This window comes from Oncorhynchus keta, chromosome 24 (assembly GCF_023373465.1).
Source record: "Oncorhynchus keta strain PuntledgeMale-10-30-2019 chromosome 24, Oket_V2, whole genome shotgun sequence".
Lineage (NCBI taxonomy): Eukaryota > Metazoa > Chordata > Actinopteri > Salmoniformes > Salmonidae > Oncorhynchus > Oncorhynchus keta.
Genome location: NC_068444.1, coordinates 32,787,141 through 32,809,173, shown reverse-complemented (window position 1 = coordinate 32,809,173; position 22,033 = coordinate 32,787,141). Strand labels below are relative to the sequence as shown.

The 22,033-nt window shown below is 41.8% G+C and overlaps 1 protein-coding gene across 1 annotated transcript in view; it reads right to left on the bottom strand.

Moving 5' to 3' along the window:
- Nucleotides 1-2,863: 2,863 nt before the first annotated feature.
- uts2r2 (urotensin-2 receptor 2) overlaps nucleotides 2,864-22,033 on the bottom strand; it is a 33,153-nt gene continuing 13,983 nt past the window's right edge. Inside the window, exons 8-9 of the mRNA XM_035734491.2 lie at nucleotides 21,658-21,781; nucleotides 2,864-4,005 (exon numbers count right to left, since the gene is read on the bottom strand). Of these exons, the coding sequence (XP_035590384.1) occupies nucleotides 3,857-4,005; nucleotides 21,658-21,781 (273 nt within the window). The 3' untranslated portion in view covers nucleotides 2,864-3,856. The remainder of the gene's footprint in view (nucleotides 4,006-21,657; nucleotides 21,782-22,033) is intronic.

Genomic DNA, 22,033 nt, shown 5'->3' with positions numbered 1-22,033 from the left:
TCCAAGGCGGAGGATGGTAAATAGGCAGTTTAAGGAAATTATAACGCAACGCAGCCTCTTCAAGTGTAAACACTGGACTGCGGTTTATCAGCCAATGAAGGCTTGTATTACTCAGAGCACTCCAACAGGCGCTGGGCTATGCCTGTTACGTACGTGGAGCAGGAATGAGAGACAATTGGAGGTTTAACCGTTTGAAGCGTGTTTTAACGAGGGAGGACATGTTAGGAAAATTAGGTGAATGGCACTGGACCTTGACTTTCCATTTGCATCAAGTAACCGCAAGAAAGTCTTCATGTGCCGTTTTTAACTACGGAACTTATTTTATAGTGAGGAAGCGGAAGACAGTGTTCAGCTAAATCTACCAATTCATTTGATATTTCACAAGGGGAAAACGATGTGATCAGAAGAGATCAGCAATGTGGACAACTGATATAGAAGGGTGATCGTGCTAGTAGGTGAGTGTCGCTTTGGAGTTGGTCCTACAAGGTCCTCTTTGAATGGTCAGAACTTGTTCAAGTCACTCTTATCTAAAGGAGGTGAGAAAAAAAGTTTGTTTATCAAGCCTGTATTTTCTTGGTATTGATCGGAGTCCCTGTGACGCATTGAACTATTTCTGAAGAAATCTCAAATGATTTTCAATACACACAAACAAGAGTGCCTCGAATCCCACAGGTTTCCTGCGTTTCAACAGTTTTTGTTACCCAAAAGATCGGTCCAACAGCTTTGAATTAAACACTTCCCCTAGTGTGAACCAGAACTCTTATGCGCAGCACTCCACCAACACGTGTAACAGACTTTCCACCGTTTCTTGCAGTTTATTTTACATGAGTGCTCCATCGTGTGTGTTCCATTCTGTTGTTTCTACCTCCCCTCTCCTAATTTCACACTCTTCCATCCTCCCACCCACTCCTCTTCTCATCCCTTTCTCCTCCTCCTCCTCATCATCATCCTTCTCTCCTCAAAGATGAAAGCTGTGCCTGAGGAGGAGATCTAGGTAACACACTTGTACTCACATGCACTTCCGAAAAGTTCATTTCTATCCTCACTAAAGATAAGCTATTGGGCTCACTCACAACGAATATTCCCCCTCCAGACAGAACTGAAGGGAGAGTTTTAGTTGTGTGTGTAACCGATACTGAAGCTAAAACAAATGAACGGAACATACACAGACTCTAACAAGACTTGTCATGCATTACAATAGCTCAAGGCATGCTGTTCTTGTCAATCATCACTTTATTGATGTTTTCAACATGGCTTCCTGACAACAGACTTATTAATATGCATCCGATGTCCAAAAAAAGACTGATCTGATTGAGGGTGAAATAAACTGACCGACATGGAGCTGACTGAGGCTTTAAAGATCAGGTAAAGACATAATAGGATTTCAACTCTGCCAACTCACTGGCATGGATTACAGGGCACACTGGTCCTGTGTGCCAGCCGTCTGATACCCAACCCAACAGATAACAGTCCCTAGGGCTACCTCTCGTGTCCTTTCCTTCGCCAGCACTGGAAAAAATAGCACAGGTGAAAGCAATATGGCGATGCCTTATTTTGAATTGGTGTGTACAAAGAAGAAGCCACTTTTGACTATTGTGATGCAACCCCTGCTCCAATATGTCATGTGGTTCCCTCCCACAACCACAGAATCTAACCAACTCAATTGTCATTCTGTGACAAAAGTCAGTTGATAATCAATGCATTGGCAATTGAAATATACACTGAGTGTACAAAACATTATGAACACCTCTTTCCATGAGACTGACCAGGTGAAAGCTATGATCCCTTAGTGATTTCACCTGTTAAATCCACCATCAGTGTAGATGAAGGGGAGGAGACCGGTAAAAGAAGGATTCTGAAGCCTTGAGACATTTGAGACATGGATTGTGTATGTGTGACATTCAGAGGGTGAATGGGCAAGACAAAATATTGCAGTGCCTTTGAACAGGGTATGGTAGTATGTGACAGGTGCACCGGTTTGTGTCAAGATGTGCAACGCTGCTGGGTTTTTCACACGCAACAGTTTCCTGTGTGTCAAGTTGGCTGGATGACCTTTGGGTGGTGGACCATTCTTGATACACATGGGAAACTGTTGAACGTGAAAAACCCAGCAGCGCTGCAGTTCTTTACACACTCAAACCGGTGACCCTGGCTCATACTACCATACGCCGTTCAAAGGCACTTACTGTAAATATTTTGTCCTGCCCCTTCACCCTCTAAATGGCACACATACACAATCCATGTCTCAATTGTCTCGGGGTTTAAAAATCCTTCTTTAACCAGTCTCCTCCCCTTCATCTAAACTTTTGTCTCGCCCATCCACCCTTTAAATGTGGTAAGCATTGGGGCCAGCATCCCTGTGAAACATTTTCAACACCTTGTAGAGTCCATGCCCCGACAAATTGAGGCTGCGCTGAGGGCAACAGGGTGCAACTCAATATTAGGAAGGTGTTCTTAATGTTTTGTACAAAATAAAAACACTGTACTTGCTGCATGGTGGAACACGCTCATTCATTTTCTACCAATAATATTTTATTTAAAATTGTTTGGGAGTAAGTGGGTAGAGGTTAAGAATAAAAATGCATTTGTCACAGAATGGATGCCATGAGCATCCTCCCGATTTGTTTAGGGAAGCAGGCTTCATAAGCAGACGCATGGACCATGTCCTTAGCTAGAAATTGCAAACACCATGCCTTATCCTGAGTATCAGGGCGTAAAATGGCTGAAGGCTCGTACAATGACTTCCTGAGGGGCTTAGTGTGTTTCAGACAGCCAGAGGTGGTGAGGTGATGGCACAACTTTCTAAGTCATAAGCCCAATTCTGCACCCCCCCCTTCAATGATTTTTGTTGTCCAAAACTAGGTTACTTCAGGTTCTTTTATTTCTTCCAAATCCCACAGACAATCTTCAAATAATATCCCATTTGATCAAATGATAAAGCTTGACACATAAAAATACTAATTACTTTTCAACTGTGGGGTTTCTTCTCAGAAGAAAACACATTGTCACATTCCCTATGTAAGTGAGAGTGAATGGCATGGAAGTGCCCTTTGGTGCTTCGACAGGTTGATACTTTCACATGAGGGAATAGGAAAGTTGTCAAGAGGTGTACAAATACCACTACTCCACCTCTCCAAAGCCCATTTCTCTGAGACCCGTTTGTGCTTTGAGCCATTCAGTTTCTAGTGGGGCAGAAACCATTGGCGCACAAATATTGAAAGAGAAACAAACAGAGGAATAAACAAGGCAAAGTTGAAATTAGATAGAAATAGAGGGCACAGGCATTTGACCTAGCCTAAGTACCGGTCTCTTTCGCTAACATTCCACACCTTGACACATTTTGTCATTGCCAAGGAGGAGTGGCGAGGAGTGGAATGGTAGCTGAAGAGACTGGTACCCGGACTACATTTGACCCCTTCTGCAACACAATCAGTATAGAGACAACCATGGAATGGAAATGTGACAAAGAAAAGAAAAAAGGCAAAACATTGTATCAAAACAATTTACTTTTAAATCACTTAATTTATAATGTGAAGAACACACTGTGTAGTAAGTGGAATCCTATTGTCAGAAAGCAGTACACCCTGTTTACTTTGGCACTGATAAAACTGATCTGAGACCAGTGTGTATTATCCTTTGTCCTTCTCCTTGCCTCTACCATCAGTGATGTGATCAGCACCACATAGAAAAGTAAAAAGCATTCATTTCTGTTTAAGTATAAGATGCTGATATAGAAAATATTATTTCAGGTGTTGCTGAATTATCAGGGAAAATCACGTATCTGCCCCCTCTTTTCTCTCCTCACCACCCTTTTCTCTCCCGTCTCTGGGTTGCAGGAGTCCTCCGGGCGACACTGTCACACAGAGGTAATGGGCATGGCGGGGTCTGAAATGGCGTGGGCGGGGTCACAGGTGAAGGAGACTGTGATGGCGTAGCGCGTTCCCCACGAGACCTGCTCTACGCGGTGAAGGTTTTCCGACCCTGAGGAAAAGAACGACACTCGCCCTGGAAGAGAAGAGAAAGAGGGGTCAGAAGATGGGTTGACGTCTCTCTGACCCTGGAGGGGAAGAGAGGTTAGGAATGAGGGGATCGATATGGGGTGGTGATCATCAGACCTTGGAGGGACCTTTGAGGGAGAGAAGAGAAGATTGGGGGTTAAAAAGAGGGAGAGCACAGAGAATGTACAAGTGTTCAAAACCCGGTGTTGAGGTAAAAAGTGTTGAGTGTTATATCAGAGTGTTGATTCTAGTGGGGTTAACACCAGTGGGATTGAAATGGAAGCTATCTGCAGTCTTATTTGAATCACAGTGGAATCAACACGGCATGGTGTTGTTACTCAACTGTGTGGAGTTAATCTCCGTTAACTCAGAGTGCTTTGTTTGTTGCTGGTGGATTTTCAGAATAGATTGTTTTAACATCTATGTTTCTGCATGAACATTGATTGATTGATGAATTGATCTTATGCTATACAAAGATAAATTACTGAAATTGTTCTAAACTTATCCAATATGTAAGTGGTTGGACTCATTGCACCTATTACTGAGATGGTTTAGGTAGTCTTATTTATCAAGTTCTTTACCATAGCAGTCATTTTGAACGCAGGTTGTTGGTGATACAATTGTTGAATATCCTCCCTTTGGCTGGATTCCAATAGGAATCACAAATCACTTTGGGGCGGCAGGTAGCCTAGTGGTTGGAGCGTTGGGCCAGTAACCAGAAAGGTTGCTAGCTAGATCAAATCCCTGAGCCGACAAGTTAAAAATAAAAAAAACGGTTGTTCTGCCCCTGAACAAGGCAGTTAACCCACTGTTCCTAGGCCGTCATTGTATATAAGAATTTGTTCTTAACTGACTTGCCTAGTTAAATAAAATAAACATTTGAAAGCCAGCATATTGTGACTTGCAGGTCTGATGTGGCACATGAGCCTGGACTTTAAGACCATATCATTAAGGAATACTAGGCCATTACTATTAATTCAAACACATTCACTTAGGCAGTCACTTGGTGAAGGTGTCAGCACTACAAGTTAATTAATGCACAACCATGTCACTGTCACTAACAAACACAGTCATGGGTGGATAACTAACATCCAGTCAAAAGGCACTCTGGGAAATATGCAAATATGGCTTTACACCCTATAGTGTTAAAACACCCAAACAAATTACTGTGACACTACATGGTTATTCACTGAGAAAGTGTAACAAAGTCTAATAAAAATTGTTACTTTAAGTCAGACTTTGAAACAACCACGGTTTTAGGGACCCAACACTCTGGGGGTGTTAGTTTAACACTTTTTTTTTTTCTTCGGTGGGTCACAGACACACTAAGAAAGTGTTACATTTAACACTGTGGCTGTTAAAAATCTGATTTCAAAATTGCTGTGAGGAAAGAAGAATGGAAGAAGTAGTGAGTTATAAAGGAAGGGAGAGAAATCGAGATAAGGGTTGAGAGGACAAGGAGACATGGGCAATGTAAAAGATGGTATAGGAAGAGAGTTAGAGAAAGACGCAGCGGAGCCAGATACATACAAAAGAACCGACAAGGTGAGAGCAAGAGAGAGAAAGAAGTGAGGGGAAGAGACGAGGTGACACGGAGTAACAGAGAGGAGAGAAAACAATCAAGGGACAGTAACACAGTGGCAGTATGGAGACAGAAGAGCTGGTGCAGAAGTGAGCTCCAAAGCCAACAGACAGAGATGTTATTGAGATATCGGAACAAAACAAATATTAATAGGCAGTCACACAAACTGGTTTAAACCAATGAAGTATACAAACCCTGGATTTCCGATGCTATGCATTGGCCAATAAGAGGCTTTGAAGCCACCGGGCAGCCATGTTGGCACTCCCCAGAAGGAGCAGTCCTCCATAGGAATGAATGGAGTGCAGTGGGGACAGTAACAATAGAACTTTAAATGATACTTTAAGGATAATCATATAAAGATTAATGTTTAGCGCACATAATATAATTACAATATATAATGGTGTCTGTAATCAAATAAATGTGGCAAAAACAAAATGTTGACATTAATAAATGCATTTCTATAGCTACCAAAATATTTGTTACAACAGTGGGGGTGCCAATATGGAGGTGCGGTGGCTTCAAAGCACCGCCACATAGTGTATATATGAATCATTGGTTGTAACCAAGTTCTTTGCCTGACGACTCACCCCGAATGAAATTCCGTTGCTGCTATCGATCGCTACATCCATTCGGTCTGAAACTGCCATCCTAGAAGTCGTTTGTGTGACTTCAAAATGAGGGGCGTTGTGCAAAACAAAACTCATCAGCGATTCGATCGATAAGGATGGGTAGCCAGGCAACCAGGTTCTAGCGTCTAAAGCCAACTTTTTTACTTAGACATGACTGTTGAGATTGGCTAGGTCAGCTAAGAAAAAGTCGCTGCAGGATAAAGTAAAAGGATTCAAAAGCTCCTTAAAAAAAGTATGTCCACTTCTACACCATTTCTGCTACACGCTGCTGTTCACTGCAATAGCAACGTGTCTTTCTAGGGCAGATCCCCCCCCCCTTTTTTTTCCTGTGAGTGTTTTTGTCATACCATTTAAATATAAAGCTGGAGTTGTCTGTTTTTTTTATAGAGCATTATCTGGGAGGAAAGTTGTGTGTGATTTATATAAGTCCCCCTAGCTGTCTGCTAGCAGAGGATGGCAGGGGAAATCAGCGTGAGGCGGTAATAGAATTTACACTTTGAAAAACTAGACAATGGGGGGAGAAACAGTAAGACAGCTAAACAAAAGACAGAGAGAGCGCTAGTGGAAATGACAAGAGCTATAATAGACAAACGATTGCTTTTCCCTTCACTGAAAAGGAGGGTATTTCAGGTATTAATAAATTAATGGTATTAGTCATAGGTAACGGTAAAGAACACTTCATTGGAGAATAATTATTCTCGAACCTGGGAAATGTAAAATATTTGAAACGTTTATTGTGAAAAGGCACTATTGTTGATCATGTGAATGTCAGCTACTACAGTCAAGTTCAAATTTATTGACACCCTTGATAAAGATGAGCAAAAAAGACACAAAAAAAGAATACAAATACTGAGCTATATTGTATGCAACAAAAAAAAGCAAATTATACTATTTTATACTAATAGAATTACCCAGAGAAAGAGATTTAATATTTTCTACTCAAAAAGATAGGGGTCAAAATTATTGCCCGTGTTTTCAAAACCTCACAAGTATAAAGACACAGCCTTTTTCTCAAATGTTTTATGAGACTGAAGAACACTTTGGGAGGGATCTTAGGCCATTCCTCCAAAAATAATCTTTCCAGATTCTTGGTTTCCTTTGTCTGAGCTTAAGGACTTCCCTCTTCAATTTAAACCATGTATTCAATGGGGTTCAAGTTCAGAGAGATGGCCATTGCAAAATAATGATTTTGTGTTTAACTAAACATTTTTTTGTGGATTTTGGGCCTCAGGACCAGCGTAAGAAAAATAACCACATAAAGATCCACCACCATATTTACAGTAGATATGGGGTTCTCTTCCACCATCTTTCTCACCACTGGTGTGCATGGCCAAAGAGCTCTATTTTCATGTCATCTGACCATTGGTTCAAATCCAAGCACCGGTTTGAATCCAAGTGCCAATTAGGGCTGTTAATGGTGACCGTATTACCACCACAGCAATGGTTATGACTGCATTCATATTCTATGTGACCGTTCAGTAATTCGGCTTCTCCAAAGCTCTGATGCTGTTGATGGTAACTCGGCTTCTCCAAGCTCTGATGCTGTTGATGGTAACTCGGCTTCTCCAAGCTCTGATGCTGTTGATGGTAACTCGGCTTCTCCAAGCTCTGATGCTGTTGATGGTAACTAGGCTTCTCCAAGCTCTGATGCTGTTGATGGTAACTAGGCTTCTCCAAGCTCTGATGCTGTTGATGGTAACTAGGCTTCTCCAAGCTCTGATGCTGTTGATGGTAACTAGGCTTCTCCAAGCTCTGATGCTGTTGATGGTAACTAGGCTTCTCCAAGCTCTGATGCTGTTGATGGTAACTAGGCTTCTCCAAGCTCTGATGCTGTTGATGGTAACTAGGCTTCTCCAAGCTCTGATGCTGTTGACGGTAACTAGGCTTCTCCAAGCTCTGATGCTGTTGACGGTAACTAGGCTTCTCCAAGCTCTGATGCTGTTGACGGTAACTAGGCTTCTCCAAGCTCTGATGCTGTTGACGGTAACTAGGCTTCTCCAAGCTCTGATGCTGTTGACGGTAACTAGGCTTCTCCAAGCTCTGATGCTGTTGACGGTAACTAGGCTTCTCCAAGCTCTGATGCTGTTGACGGTAACTAGGCTTCTCCAAGCTCTGATGCTGTTGACGGTAACTAGGCTTCTCCAAGCTCTGATGCTGTTGACGGTAACTAGGCTTCTCCAAGCTCTGATGCTGTTGATGGTAACTAGGCTTCTCCAAGCTCTGATGCTGTTGATGGTAACTAGGCTTCTCCAAGCTCTGATGCTGTTGATGGTAACTAGGCTTCTCCAAGCTCTGATGCTGTTGATGGTAACTAGGCTTCTCCAAACTCTGATGCTGTTGATGGTAACTAGGCTTCTCCAAGCTCTGATGCTGTTGATGGTAACTAGGCTTCTCCAAGCTCTGATGCTGTTGATGGTAACTAGGCTTCTCCAAGCTCTGATGCTGTTGATGGTAACAAGGCTTCTCCAAACTCACCCCATTCCGTACAAATGTGAGCAACCGCAACATTCAAACGAGGCTGTAAAGAAAACTAATGGGACTGTAGCGACTGTGTTGACTTTAAAATCTGGGGTGTGAACTGCATTTCTATTCAAGCGTTGATCGACATGGTAATGGCTCTATAGTATTGGAGAAAAGTTTCAATAACGGACCCTCCGTTACATCGTGACGTGTCATGTCGTAAAATACAGCATGCATAAAGCAACTATTTCTGTCTTACAATCGCTCGCCACCAGGTGTAGCACTTCTCTCATCGTTTAAAAACAAGAAAGGGACAGGGGTAAGGGGGGATGCCTAGTCATTTTTTGCGTCGTCACTGCAAGTGATCATGACTCTCAAAGCCGCTGTTTACTTCTGAAGATCACTTTAGCCCCGCCCTAAAAACCCGATTCAAATTCAACACAAACCTTCAAATAGGTATGTAATGACACATTATATAAAACTCTTTATAGTGTTTTATTTACAAGGCGATAAGTTGGACAGATCGAGTGAAAAAAAGCAGTTTCCCCACACATTTCCTCTCCTTCTCACTATCACGCATTTTCACTATCACGCAATAGTTTCACTTCCCCACCCGCCATTTATAAAAAGACCCAGCATGGATTTTGGTGGAAAGACAAAACAAGATCTCTACTGAGCCAACAACAGCTCTCCCTGACCCAGCACAATCCCAAACACTGCAGGATCTGATCACCGCCACCAACCAGACCTCAGATGGGGTGGCTTCCATACCCACCTCCCTCACTGCAGAGACACTCCTCCTGTAGTATGCCCAAGCAGTCAGCTTCCCTGAGGAGCTAAAACCTCTGAAAGCCGGTAAGGAAGTGGCTAAGGATAGCAGTCTTCTCTCACTTGCCCCAAAGTACGACCAAATACCCGGAATGATCCGAGTTGGAGGGAGGCTGTGCCAAGCATAAGTCTTGGATCCTGATGCTATCCATCCAATTATCCGAGACTCCAGACACACTCTCACCAGCCTCCTCATAAAGAGTTACGAGAAGCTTCTCCACCGGGCCAGAGAAAGTATATGGGGAGATGAGGTGAAAGTACTAGATACTTGGAGGATGAGGAGTCCTCGCAAGCACCAATACGCCTGCACGGAATGTCAGCCGGATCAACTGTGCCCAAAATTGGGGACTTGGCCCGTGCTCGCTTGGCCTCTTAGCTGACCATTTCTGGGCCCAATTCATTTGGGATTACTTACCAATCCTACAGCACAGAGGGGAATGGAGGAGGGAAATGGCCAGCCTGGACACTGGCTAAGTAGTAATGATAATGGACCCTCTACTCCCTTGAGCCTCCTGGGTGGTGGGCCATATCACCTAGACCATGCCTGAGACCGATGGTCGTGTTCGATCAGGGGAGATCCAGGTAAAGAACCTGACGTATATCTGGCCATTTGCCCAGATAATTCCTCTCCCTGAGATGACAGAGGACATGGAGGGGTGAGCTTTATGAGGAGTGTGGAATTCAACAAGATCCCGAGGTGGCTGTGGAAAAGGCCAATGGAGTTGGTGGAATCGTCCTTTAATTCATGGCCGCTTGCGCAGCTGGGCAAGAGTTCTTTAATTAGGTCGGGTGGAAATGTCAGACAGATCTCAACTCATTAAAAGGAGGAAACGGCCACAGCCCCCGACCTCGCTGCTTTCTCTCCCCCAACTCCTTCTAATCCAGACACTATGTGTGTTGACAAATCAACATAACATATTTGGTGGATTTATCTTTCATCTGAACTATCTGTTGCGCTCGGGAGAGAGGGCCATCAGATATTTTTTATAGTTATTGCGGAGCGCAGATTGCCGAGCACGCTTCAAACCTATTGTGTTATACCAATGGACAATGATCATGGCCGTACAGATCATCACGGCACAATTAAACCATTGATATATGATCAAATGTAACGAAGTGATATGTACATAAGACACATCTGGAAATATGAAATATGAAATGTAATTATTATTTGCAAAATTGATCATCCTGAGATCAAATTGATTAAGATTATAGATTGAGTAATTGATCGATTTATTTGCATTATGATTATGATGAACGGTTACGATCCTAAATGACTCAATCATGCTTCATATTGAACTGAATTGCTGAACTAATTCATTATGTAAATAATGAGAATGATTGTTATTATGATTTGACTTTGGGATTATGAAATTGATACATGTTGTTCTGTTTCCTTTGTTATGCAGCAAACAAAAAAACTAACCATTAAATATACCACTTTGTGGTTAACGTAATTTCTGCTTCAGTCTCCTCAATTCCTCTCAGTCATCTGACCCGTGACCACCTGTTCACCTTCACTATTGTCAGCCATCCTACCTGTCGGCTACACACACAGATTCCAATAATCTTTCAAACTTCTTCAATTTAAGCACATTAATCCACTTTGCAACCGGTGTATAGCCTAACTGGCAAACATACAGTGCTGTGAAAAATTATTTTCCCCCTTCCTCATTTCTTATTTTTCTGCACATTTGTCACACTTAAATGTTTCAGATCATCAAACAAACTGAAATATTACACAAAGATAACCCAAGTAAACAAAATAATGCAGTTAAGTGATGATTTTATTTATTAAAGGGAAAAAAAATCTATCCGAACCTTCATGGCCCTAAAAAATAAGATATTTATATGCATTATATGCATAACATTCACGTGAAGAAATATCCTAATAGTTTATCAACATTTTAAGATAAACATTCTGATCGGTTGCATCAGCCTAATTGCTTTTAAATGTTGGTTGTTTTTATGCAAGTGGTTGTATTAATTTGGGATCTATCGCATCCCACAACTGTCCCAGAGTATGTTTGGAATATTTATTTATTGCACAGAAGGACAAGTTGACCAATAAAATGTCAACTTTTATACTATGGGGTATAGTAGATTGACAGAGGCCAGTGCTTTTGCTGTTCGTTAGTCCTATTCATCTTGTTGGCTGACAAAAAGTAGGCTAAATTTGGAGAGTTCTTCTAACAGCTTCAATATGAAACTCGGAATTTGATGAGGGACGCATGCAGCTGCTTCCCGGATGCATTTGTCTTCACTTGTAGCCTACTGCGGAACTGAGATTCCTGTGAGAGGGACCCGATCACCTGACAGGCATTTGCTAATAACAATTGAGATATCTGAGAGAACCATGTGAGTGAGAGGCGCTTCGGAACACAGCAGCCGGGAGACGTGAATTCTGATTATTATATTCAGCCCAAGGGCCCAGCGGCCACTTTGGTCGCAAAAGGCTCCGAATTCTAAGCAAATCTTGTCTGCTAAATTAACTAGTGTAGCCCACAGCCATATGGCATAGCCAGATCAGGGCCTAACATAAGAGAATGCTATTCTGTCCTTCTGAAAAATACTACATTTTCTTCATATCATGTTTATTTAGACCAGTCTTAAATAAATAATGGGTTTATTGTGATAGTGTAGGCTATAGTAAATGGATTTATTACACTTTTTAAATGGAATTTCAAAAGGTCTGCATCAATGGCTTGTAGGCTGTGCGTGGAAGCCAGGAGATACCAAATGTGTTTTTATTAAATAGCAGTTATACTTGACAATCACTGGCTGACAAAAAAGAAAATAAATGAAAATAGTGATTTGGCCACGCAGGCCAGTGGTGGGTTTGGCTTAGAAATCAAGGATCTGAAAATATTCTGTATGAAGAAATGGTCAAAGATCTCTCCCAATGTGTTCTCCAATCTCATAAAATATTTTTGAAAAAGGCTTGGTGGTATTGAAAACAAGGTATTGGTATTGAAAACAGGGGAGCCAATCATTTTGTCCCCTATCTTTCTGAGAGAAAATAATTTTATAAGTACACATTTTTATTAAAATCTTACTCTGAGCAATTGTATTAGTATAAAATACACTTTGCAAAAAAAAATGTAAAATACAATATAGCTCAGTATTCGTATTATCGATTGTGTAGTTGTCTTTGCTCATCTTTATCAATGGTGCCAATAATTTTGGACCTGACTATATATCAAGCCAATGGATTAGTGATACAATAAGAGACGGTAGAAATATTATCTAATCTGAGACAGCTTTAATCAAATCAATTATAACATGGATAGTTCCAGTCTTGCCTCACAATTGGTCAATGAGTATTCCAACCATTCATGTTCTTCATGACACAGTCTCAGTTGAATGAATAGAATTTACATGCCCCTGCTCCTCCTCTAGCTTAGCGGCTTACAGATTTATGGAGCAGTGCCAACATTCAGGAGGATATACAGCAAGTTATCTTTTCATGCATAATCACATCAGTGAAGCTCAAGCGTGGCCATGCACATTTCTCCATGAGACCAGATACAAAGCTAAGACGCTGCTGGTGAGCAAATCCAATCAGACTCCTATCAGCCAGACTCCAAACCAACCCACTGATATTGCTGTGCCCATGGCCCCACAGGCTATTGTATTTTAGAGGCTATTTAAACCTCGGCTGAGTTTCAGTTGGTAGAGGGGAAGGGAGGGGAAGGGAGGGAGAGAGTTAGGGTTAGTAGCTTTTGCTAGTCTGCCCTGGCTACAAAGGCAGGCCAATTGTGATCTTTTGCCAAATATTTGTCAAAGATCTGATCTGATTTGTCAAGAGACCAATAACTGGGCAAAATATTAGAATTGGGCTGCCTGTGAAAATGCAGCTATTGAACATGGAGACAAAGAACACTTATCTCTAAGTTAAAGTACATCTCAATAATGTTTGCAGCTCAATAGTGGCTGTAGTGGCATCCACTCCTTAGTTTCCTCTCCTTTATCTACACTCATATGAAAAAACATGATAGGAGAAAGCAGTGTGGTAGAAAAATAATGGATGAAGCTTAATCAATTCTTTGAAACAGACGTGCAGGGCTAGAACAAAAGCCTGCACACAGTAGCTCTCCAGGATGTGAGTTGGAGACCATTGATGTAGAGAGAGACGAGGCAAGAAGGGAAGGAGGAAAGGAGGCTACCTCAAGGCTATTAATAGATGCAGGTGTCTGACTCATCCAGCCCTGTAGACAGTAGAAGCTGCTTAGCCTACAAACTTTACACCACCCACACTCTCATCAGCAGAAAAGCATCCCTATCCTCCAGACAATTAATCTACTCCTCCCACACCACCATAATTAATGATCCACATTGTCACTTTCTTTCTCCCCAAACTGCCAGGTGTGTTATGCATGAATTAGTAATCTGATTTTAAACTGTATATCTCGGAGTCTCATAAATATATTAAAGTGCCTGGGTTGATTTATGTGCAGACCCCTAGTGTTAAAGTAACGAACTCCTGCGTTGTGGATGTAAAGAACCCTTTGTGTCTGTAAATATTCCGTTTGTACATATTGATATATCCTTGTATGATCTGCTAATAGGAGAACAATGGGGATCGTCTACAGCAGGGGTAGGCTGAATCACATCCGATAGGGCGGCGCATAATTGGCCCAGCATCGCCCGGGTTTGGCCGGGGTAGGCCGCCATTGTAAATAATAATTTGTTCTTAACCTCTTCAACCTATGGGGGCGCTATGTCATTATTGGATAAAAAGACGTGCCCGTTTTAAGCGCAATATTTTGTCACGTAAAGATGCTCGACTATGCATGGAATTGACAGCATTGGAAAGACAAAACTCTGACGTCTCCAAAACTGCAAAGATATTATCTGTGAGTGCCCCAGAACTAATGCTACAGGCGAAACCAAGATGAAGTTTCATACAGGAAATGCCCCAGATTCTGAAGGCGCTGTGTTCCAATGTCTCCTTATATGGCTGTGAATGCGCCAGGAATGAGCCTGCCCTTTCCCAAGGTGTCTGCAGCATTGTGACGTGTTTGTAGGCATATCATTGGAAGATTGACCATAAGAGACTACATTTACCTGGTGTCCCGCCCGGTGTCCTGTGTTGAAATTATTGCGTAATCTGTAGGTCCATGCGCGTTCCATTTCTTCAGAAGAGAAAGTCAACTGCCACGATGGATTTTATCGTCGATAGATATATGTGAAAAACACCTTGAGGATTGATTCTAAACATCGTTTTGCCATGTTTCTGTCGATATTATGGAGTTAATTTGGAAAAAAGTTGGCGTTTTAATGACTTAATATTTTATTTTTATTTTTTTTCCCCTTACCCAAACGTGATGAACAAAACGGAGCGATTAGTCGACACAAATAATGTTTTTTGTAAAAACGGAACATTTGCTATCTAACTGAGAGTCTCCTCATTGAAAACATCTGAAGTTCTTCAAAGGTAAAATATTTTATTTGAATTATTTTCTGGTTTTTGTGAAAATGTTGCATGCTGAAAGAGAGGCATAATCCTATGCTAGGCTATCAATACTGTTACACAAATGCTTGTTTAGCTATGGTTCAAAAGCATATTTTGAAAATCTGAGATGACAGTGTTGTTAACAAAAGGCTAAGCTTGAGAGCAAATAAAGTCATTTCATTTCATTTGCGATTTTCATGAATAGTTAACGTTGTGTTATGCTACTGAGCTTGCGGATAGATTTACACAATCCTGGATACAGGTTTTTTTTTCGTAGCTAAACGTGACGCAGAAAACGGAGCGATTTGTCCTAAACAAATAATCTTTCAGGAAAAACTGAACATTTGCTATTTGAGTCTCCTCATTGAAAACATACGAAGTTCTTCAAAGGTAAATGATTTTATTTGAATGCTTTTCTGTTTTTTGTGAAAATGTTACCTGCTAACGCTAAATGTTGCCTGTGAACGCTAAATGCTACGTTAGCTATCAATACTGTTACACAAATGCTTGTTTTGCAATGGTTGAGAAGCATATTTTGAGATGACAGTGTTGGTAACAAAAGGCTAAGCTTGAGAGCAAATAGATTAATTTCATTTCATTTGCGATTTTCATGAATAGTTAACGTTGCGTTATGGTAATGAGCTTGAGGCTGTAGTCACGATACCGGATCCGGGATGGCTCGACGCAAGAAGTTAACTGACTTGCCTAGTTAAATAAAAGGTTAAAAAAATGTTAAGATATTCACCTGGTCACCTGGGGGTCCGCAGCCCGCTTAGGGGTCCACATAGGTACTGCAGGGAGGTCCAAAAATATTTAACACAAAATTATTTAAAAGAAAAATAGTTATGTTTTTAAGAATATCGCTAGAAACAACTAAATATTTTTTGATTTCATAAACTACCTACTGTAGAAAATATGAGAATATCTTGCGGCAAGTGCTGCTTGTAACCTTTCTTGACTTTGACATAGATTTTTGCCAACACATGGCTAACCTTTGTTAAACCAGCTTAACAGCTGCTCTGAGCAAAAATGTGTTTGGAGTTACCTTCTAGCTAACAGGCTGTTAAAAATTACACTTCCTCTTCCAACTATAATGTAGAGAGGTCAAAATAATGAAAAACTATCTACCAAATCTATTAATTAATAAAAGTACAAAAAAAGATTACTTCTCCTTGCCATTATCATTGACATGAGGTTGGCTAATATATGATGGTGGTCCCTGGGTCACGGTTTGCCTGGGAGGGGGTCCCTGGGCAAGAAACAGTTGAAGACCCCCAGTTGAAGAGCCACAGAGGGACGACTGGGATTCGTGGTCTTAAAAGCACCAATCAGACGAGCCACCTGTATAGAATCCCCCTGGTCCTACAGGCCCATTAATTCCTGTGACTTGACAGACATGCCCTTTTCGCCACTTCCTCCGATCCCTAGATCTGCATCTCTCCTCCTATGCCTCTACCTCAATCTCTCCTTTCCTTCCTGATCGGTTTCTCCCCTTTCAATCTCTTTCTTTCTCCCTCCCTCCCTCCCTCCCTCCCTCCCTCTTTCTTCAAAATATTTGTCTCTCTCCCTCTCCCCACTGCTATCTCAAACAGCCCTAATTATCTCAGTGTGGGGTTCACTGCATCATTAGACCACAGAAGGGGGGTGATCTTTATTCAATGATACAGTGCACACGTCTCTCCCACTTGGCTGCAACCTGGAAATAACTTCTCCTGAATAATATCATGAATTATGCCGGAGTTTCTTTCACTCAATCTTCATACTCCAAACCCCAGCGGATCAGTTTTAAGCTCTGCTGCGTCTGCTCTCTCATATAATAATGTAATGTGGCTCAGCAGAGGACTCCGAGGGCTCTGAAAATGGACAGGTTATTCCCCGTTTTAAACCATTCAGGCTCACCCTCTCCTTCTTTCTTTTTTCATCACCTGCCTCCCTGTCATATATACAGTACCAGTCAAATGTTAGGACACACCTACTCATTCAAGGGTCATTCTTTATTTTTACTATTTTCTACATAGAAGAAATAACACATATGGAATCATGTAGTAACCAAAAAAAGCACTAAACAAATCAAAATATTTTAAATTCTTCAAAGTAGCTACCCTTTGCCTCGATGACAGCTTTGCACACTCTTGACATTCTCTCAACCAGCTTCATGAGGTAGTCACCTGGAATGCATTTCAATTAACAGGTGTGCCTTGTTAATTTGTGGAATTTCTTTCCTCCTCCCAGTTGCCCACTGCACTGAGGCTAGGAAACACTGTCACCACCGATAAATCTACAATTATCGAGAATTTCAATAGGCATTTTTTCTACGGATGGCCTTGCTTTCCACCTGGCTACCCCTACCCCGGTCAACAGCTCTGCACCCCCCACAGCAGCTTGCTCAAGCCTCCCCATTTCTCCTTCACCCAAATCCAGATAGCTGATGTTCTGAAAGAGCTGCAAAATCTGGACCCCTACAAAATCAGCTGGGTTAGACAATCTGGACCCTCTCTTTCAAAAATATTCCACCGAAATTGTTGCAACCCTGATTACTAGCCTGTTCAACCTCTTTCGTATTCTCTGAGATCCCCAAAGATTGGAAAGCTGCCGCGGTCATCCCCCTCTTCAAAGGGGGAGACACTCTAGACCCAAACTGTTACAGAATTATATCCATCCTACCCGGTCTTAGAAAGCCAATTTAACAAACATTTCGAATCCCAACGTACCTTCTCCGCTATGCAATCTGGTTTCCGAGCTGGTCATGGGTGCACCTCAGCCATGCTCAATGCCCTAAACGATATCATAATCGCAATCGACCTGGCCAAGGCTTTCGACTCTGTCAATCACTGCATTCTTATCGGCAGACTCAACATCCTTGGTTTCTCAAATGACTGCCTCGCCTGGTTCACCAACTACTTCTCAGATAGAGTTCAGTGTGTCAAATCGAAGGGCCTCTTGTCCGGACCTCTGGCAGTCTTTATGGGGGTGCCACAGTGTTCAATTCTCGGGCCAACTCTTTTCTCTGTCTACATCAATGATCTTGCTCTTGCGGCTGGTGATTCTCTGATCCACCTCTACGCAGACGACACCATTCTGTATACTTCTGGCCCTTCTTTTAACATTGTGTTAACTAACCTCCAGATGAGCTTCAATGCCATACAATTATTGGCCTCCAACTGCTCTTAAATGCAAGTAAAACTAAATGCATGCTCTTCAACCGATAGCTGCCCGCACTTGCCCGCCCGCCCGCCTAGCAACACTACTCTGGACAGTTCTGACTTAGAATATGTGGACAACTACAAATGCCTAGATGTCTGGTGAGACTGTAAACTCTCCTGTAGATGATCAGGCTGCTGTGTCATCGGCAGACTGCTGTGTCGTGAAGTCCTGAGTGAACAGGGAGTACAGGAGGGGGCTGAGCACGCACCCCTGAGGGGCCCATGTGTTGAGGATCAGCGTCGAGGATGTGTTGTTACCTATTCTTTCCACTTGGGGGCGGAGCGTCAGGAAGTCCAGGATCCAGTCTGGTAAGACTGTAAACTCTCCTTCCAGACTCACATTAAGCATATCTAGAATCGGCTTCCTATTTCACAACAAAGCATCCTTCACTCATGCTGCCAAACATACCCTCGTAAAACTGACTATCCTACCAATCCGTGACTTCGGCGATGTCATTTACAAAATAGCATCCAAAACTCAGCAAATTGGATGCAGTCTATCACAGTGCCATCCGTTTCGTCACCAAAGCCCCATATACTACCCACCACTGCGACCTGTATGCTCTCGTTGGCTGGCCCTAGCTTCATATTCATCGCCAAACCCACTGGCTTCAGGTCATCTATAAGTCCTTGCTAGGTAAAGCCCCGCCTTAGCTCACTGGTCACCATAGCAGCACCCACCCGTAGCATGCGCTCCAGAAGGTACAGTATATTTCACCGGTCATCCCCAAAGCCAATTTCCCCTTTGGCCGCCTTTCCTTCCAGTTCTCTGCTGCCAATGACTGGAATGAATTGGAAAAAAAAAAAAAATCACTGAAGTTGGAGACTCATATCTCCCCCTTAAGCATCAGCTATCAGAGCCACTTACAAATCATTGTACATGTACATAGCCCATCTGTAAATAGCCCATCCAACTACCGCATCCCCATATTGTTATTTATTTATATATATATATATATATATATATATTTTTTTTTTTTATATACACAAACACATAATTTATTTGTATTTGTTTTGCTCCTTTGCCCCCCAGTATCTCTACTTGCACATCATCTTCTGCACATCTATCACTCCAGTGTTAATTTGCGAAATTGTAATTATTTTGCCACTACAGCCCAATTATTGCCTTACCTCCCTAATCAAATCAAAATCAAATCAAATTTATTTATATAGCCTTCGTACATCAGCTGATATCTCAAAGTGCTGTACAGAAACCCAGCCTAAAACCCCAAACAGCAAACAATGCAGGTGTAAAAGCACGGTGGCTAGGAAAAATCTTACCTCTTTTCTATTGTGTTATTGACTGTATGTTTGTTTATTTCTTGTGATTGTTTATTCCATGTGTAACTGTGTTGTTGTTTGTGTCACACTGCTTTGCTTTATCTTGGCCTGGTGGCAGTTGTAAATGAGAACTTGTTCTCAACTGGCTTACCTGGTTAAATAAAGGTGAAATAAAATAAAAACGTATTAATTAATGCATTTGAGACAATCAGTTGTGTGACAAGGTAGGGGTGGTATACAGAAGATGGTATTTTACCAAATAGGGCTGCGTCCATATTATGGCAAAACAGCTCAAATAGGCAAAGAGAAATGACAGTCCATCATTACTTTTGAGACATGAAGGTCAGTCAATCCGGAACATTTCAAGAACTTTGAAAGTTTCAAGTGCAGTCGCAAAAAACATCAAGCACTATGATGAAACTGGCTCTCAGGAGGACCGTCACAGGAAAGGAAGACCCAGACTTACCTCTGCTGCAGAGGATAAGTTCATTAGAGTTCCAGTCCTCAGAAATTGCAGCCTAAATAAAAGTAACATACACATCAACATCAACTGCTCAGAGGTGACTGTGTGAAATCAGACCTTCATGGTTGAATTGCTTCCAATCAACCACTACTAAAGGACACCAACTATATAGACTTTCTTGGGTCAAGACACATGAGCAACGGACATTAGACCGTTGGAAATCTGTCCTTTGGTCTGATAAGTCCATGTCTTCGAGAGACGCAGAGTAGGTGAAAGGATGATCTACGCATGTGTGGTTCCCACCGTGAAGCATGGAGGAGGAGGTGTGATGGTGCTTTGCTGGTGACACCGTCAGTGATGTATTTAGAATTCAAGGTACACTTAACCAGCATTGCTAGCACAGCATTCTGCAACGATACGCCATTCCATCTGGTGGGACTATCATTTTTCAACAGGACAACACACCTCCAGGCTGTGTAAGGCTATTTGACCACAATCACCCGACATCAACTCAATTGAGATGGTTTGGGAAGAGTTGGACTGCAGAGTGAAGGAAAAGCAGCCAACAAGTGCTCAGCAAGTGGGAACTCCTTCAAGAGTGTTGAAGAAGCTGGTTGAGAGAATGCCAACAGTGTGCAAAGCAGTCGTCAAGGCTACTTTGAAGAATCTAAAATACATTTAAATTTGTTTAACACTTTTTTGGTTACTACGTGATTCCATGTGTTATTTCATAGTTTTGATGTCTTCACTATTATTCTATAATGTAAAAATTGTAAAAATAAAGAAAAAACATTGAATGAGTAGGCCTGTCCAAACATTTGACAGGTACTGTATATTCCCTATTTTAAAAATAAAGGGCTTCGGTCGTGTGCCGTGAAGATTCACAGCAGTCCCTCTTCAAAAGCCTTCACGGTCTTTCCTTCTTTTTTTTCTTACCCATTCTTTCTCTCAGCAGTCACATACAGTCATACGTGTCATTTGCATATCTTCGGTCATGTGTATTCTGAAGGTCTGTCAGATGAAACACTGAACTCACTGTCATGAGACCACAGAACTCAATTCCATGAGACGAGAAAGAAAAATACATAGTAGGAAGAAAGAGAGGAGGCCACAAAATAGACAGTTTCAGAAACTACAAGAGGCGGATAAATCCATAGCCAGAGAGCCAGAACAGAGAAAAAGTGAGAAAGGGTGAGAGCCCAGAGTCTCATGTGGAGAGGACTGAATATGGACGTCATACACTTCCACTCAACCAGTGGTGTCAAACACAAGGCACAGAGAGATAATATGTAATCCCACCACGTTTCTCTTGAAACTAAACAGTTTACACATAATCACCATACTTTACAATCATCTATAAATAAATGCAGACTATTAATTACCAAGAGGATAAGAGTGAGAGTTAACATGATCAACAGTGTTACCTAATACAGCGACTGACAACAGCATTAGACGAGGCCCCCCAAAGACGATCACGGCTAATCCTGCAGCATTTACGGCCTTACTTCCACACAGTCACCCATTTACAGGGGATTAGAGCTCATTTAGACTACACATAAACACTACTTTAACCAGAAAGAGAGTGGACACTTAAAAAGCACTGCTAACACTGCTAAACGCTGATTACAATGTACAGCCAAAAGCGATAGTAATAATGTTATAAATAATAATAATAATAAAGGGATAGTTCAAATGAATAGCATTTACAAAGAGTTTTCCACTAGATTTGGAACTGTTTTACATTGTATGGAGACGTACCTGCTCGCGGTTCCACAGTGCGGTTGCCATTGGAGTCCATGAAGATGAACCTGCCTCCGGTGAAGTCTGTTCCGTAGTCAGAAAGGTAGAGCAGAGAGGTGTAGTCAAAGGATCCATAGGTTACCTGTTATGTTGGTAAACACACAACAGGTTTTTAAATCTCTGCAGACAAAGTATACACTCACTTGTTGGCAGTAATACCGAGTGGGATTCTTTTTTTGTTCATACCTATATGCCATTTTCTCAGCACCAGATGACAATTTGGGAAGTTTTGTCTTATTCAAGTATTTTCATCAAACAACATAATGCCAGCAAGGGAGATTTAAGGAGCTAAAAATCAATACAATCTAATTGGGTGATGTTTGATTAGACTATA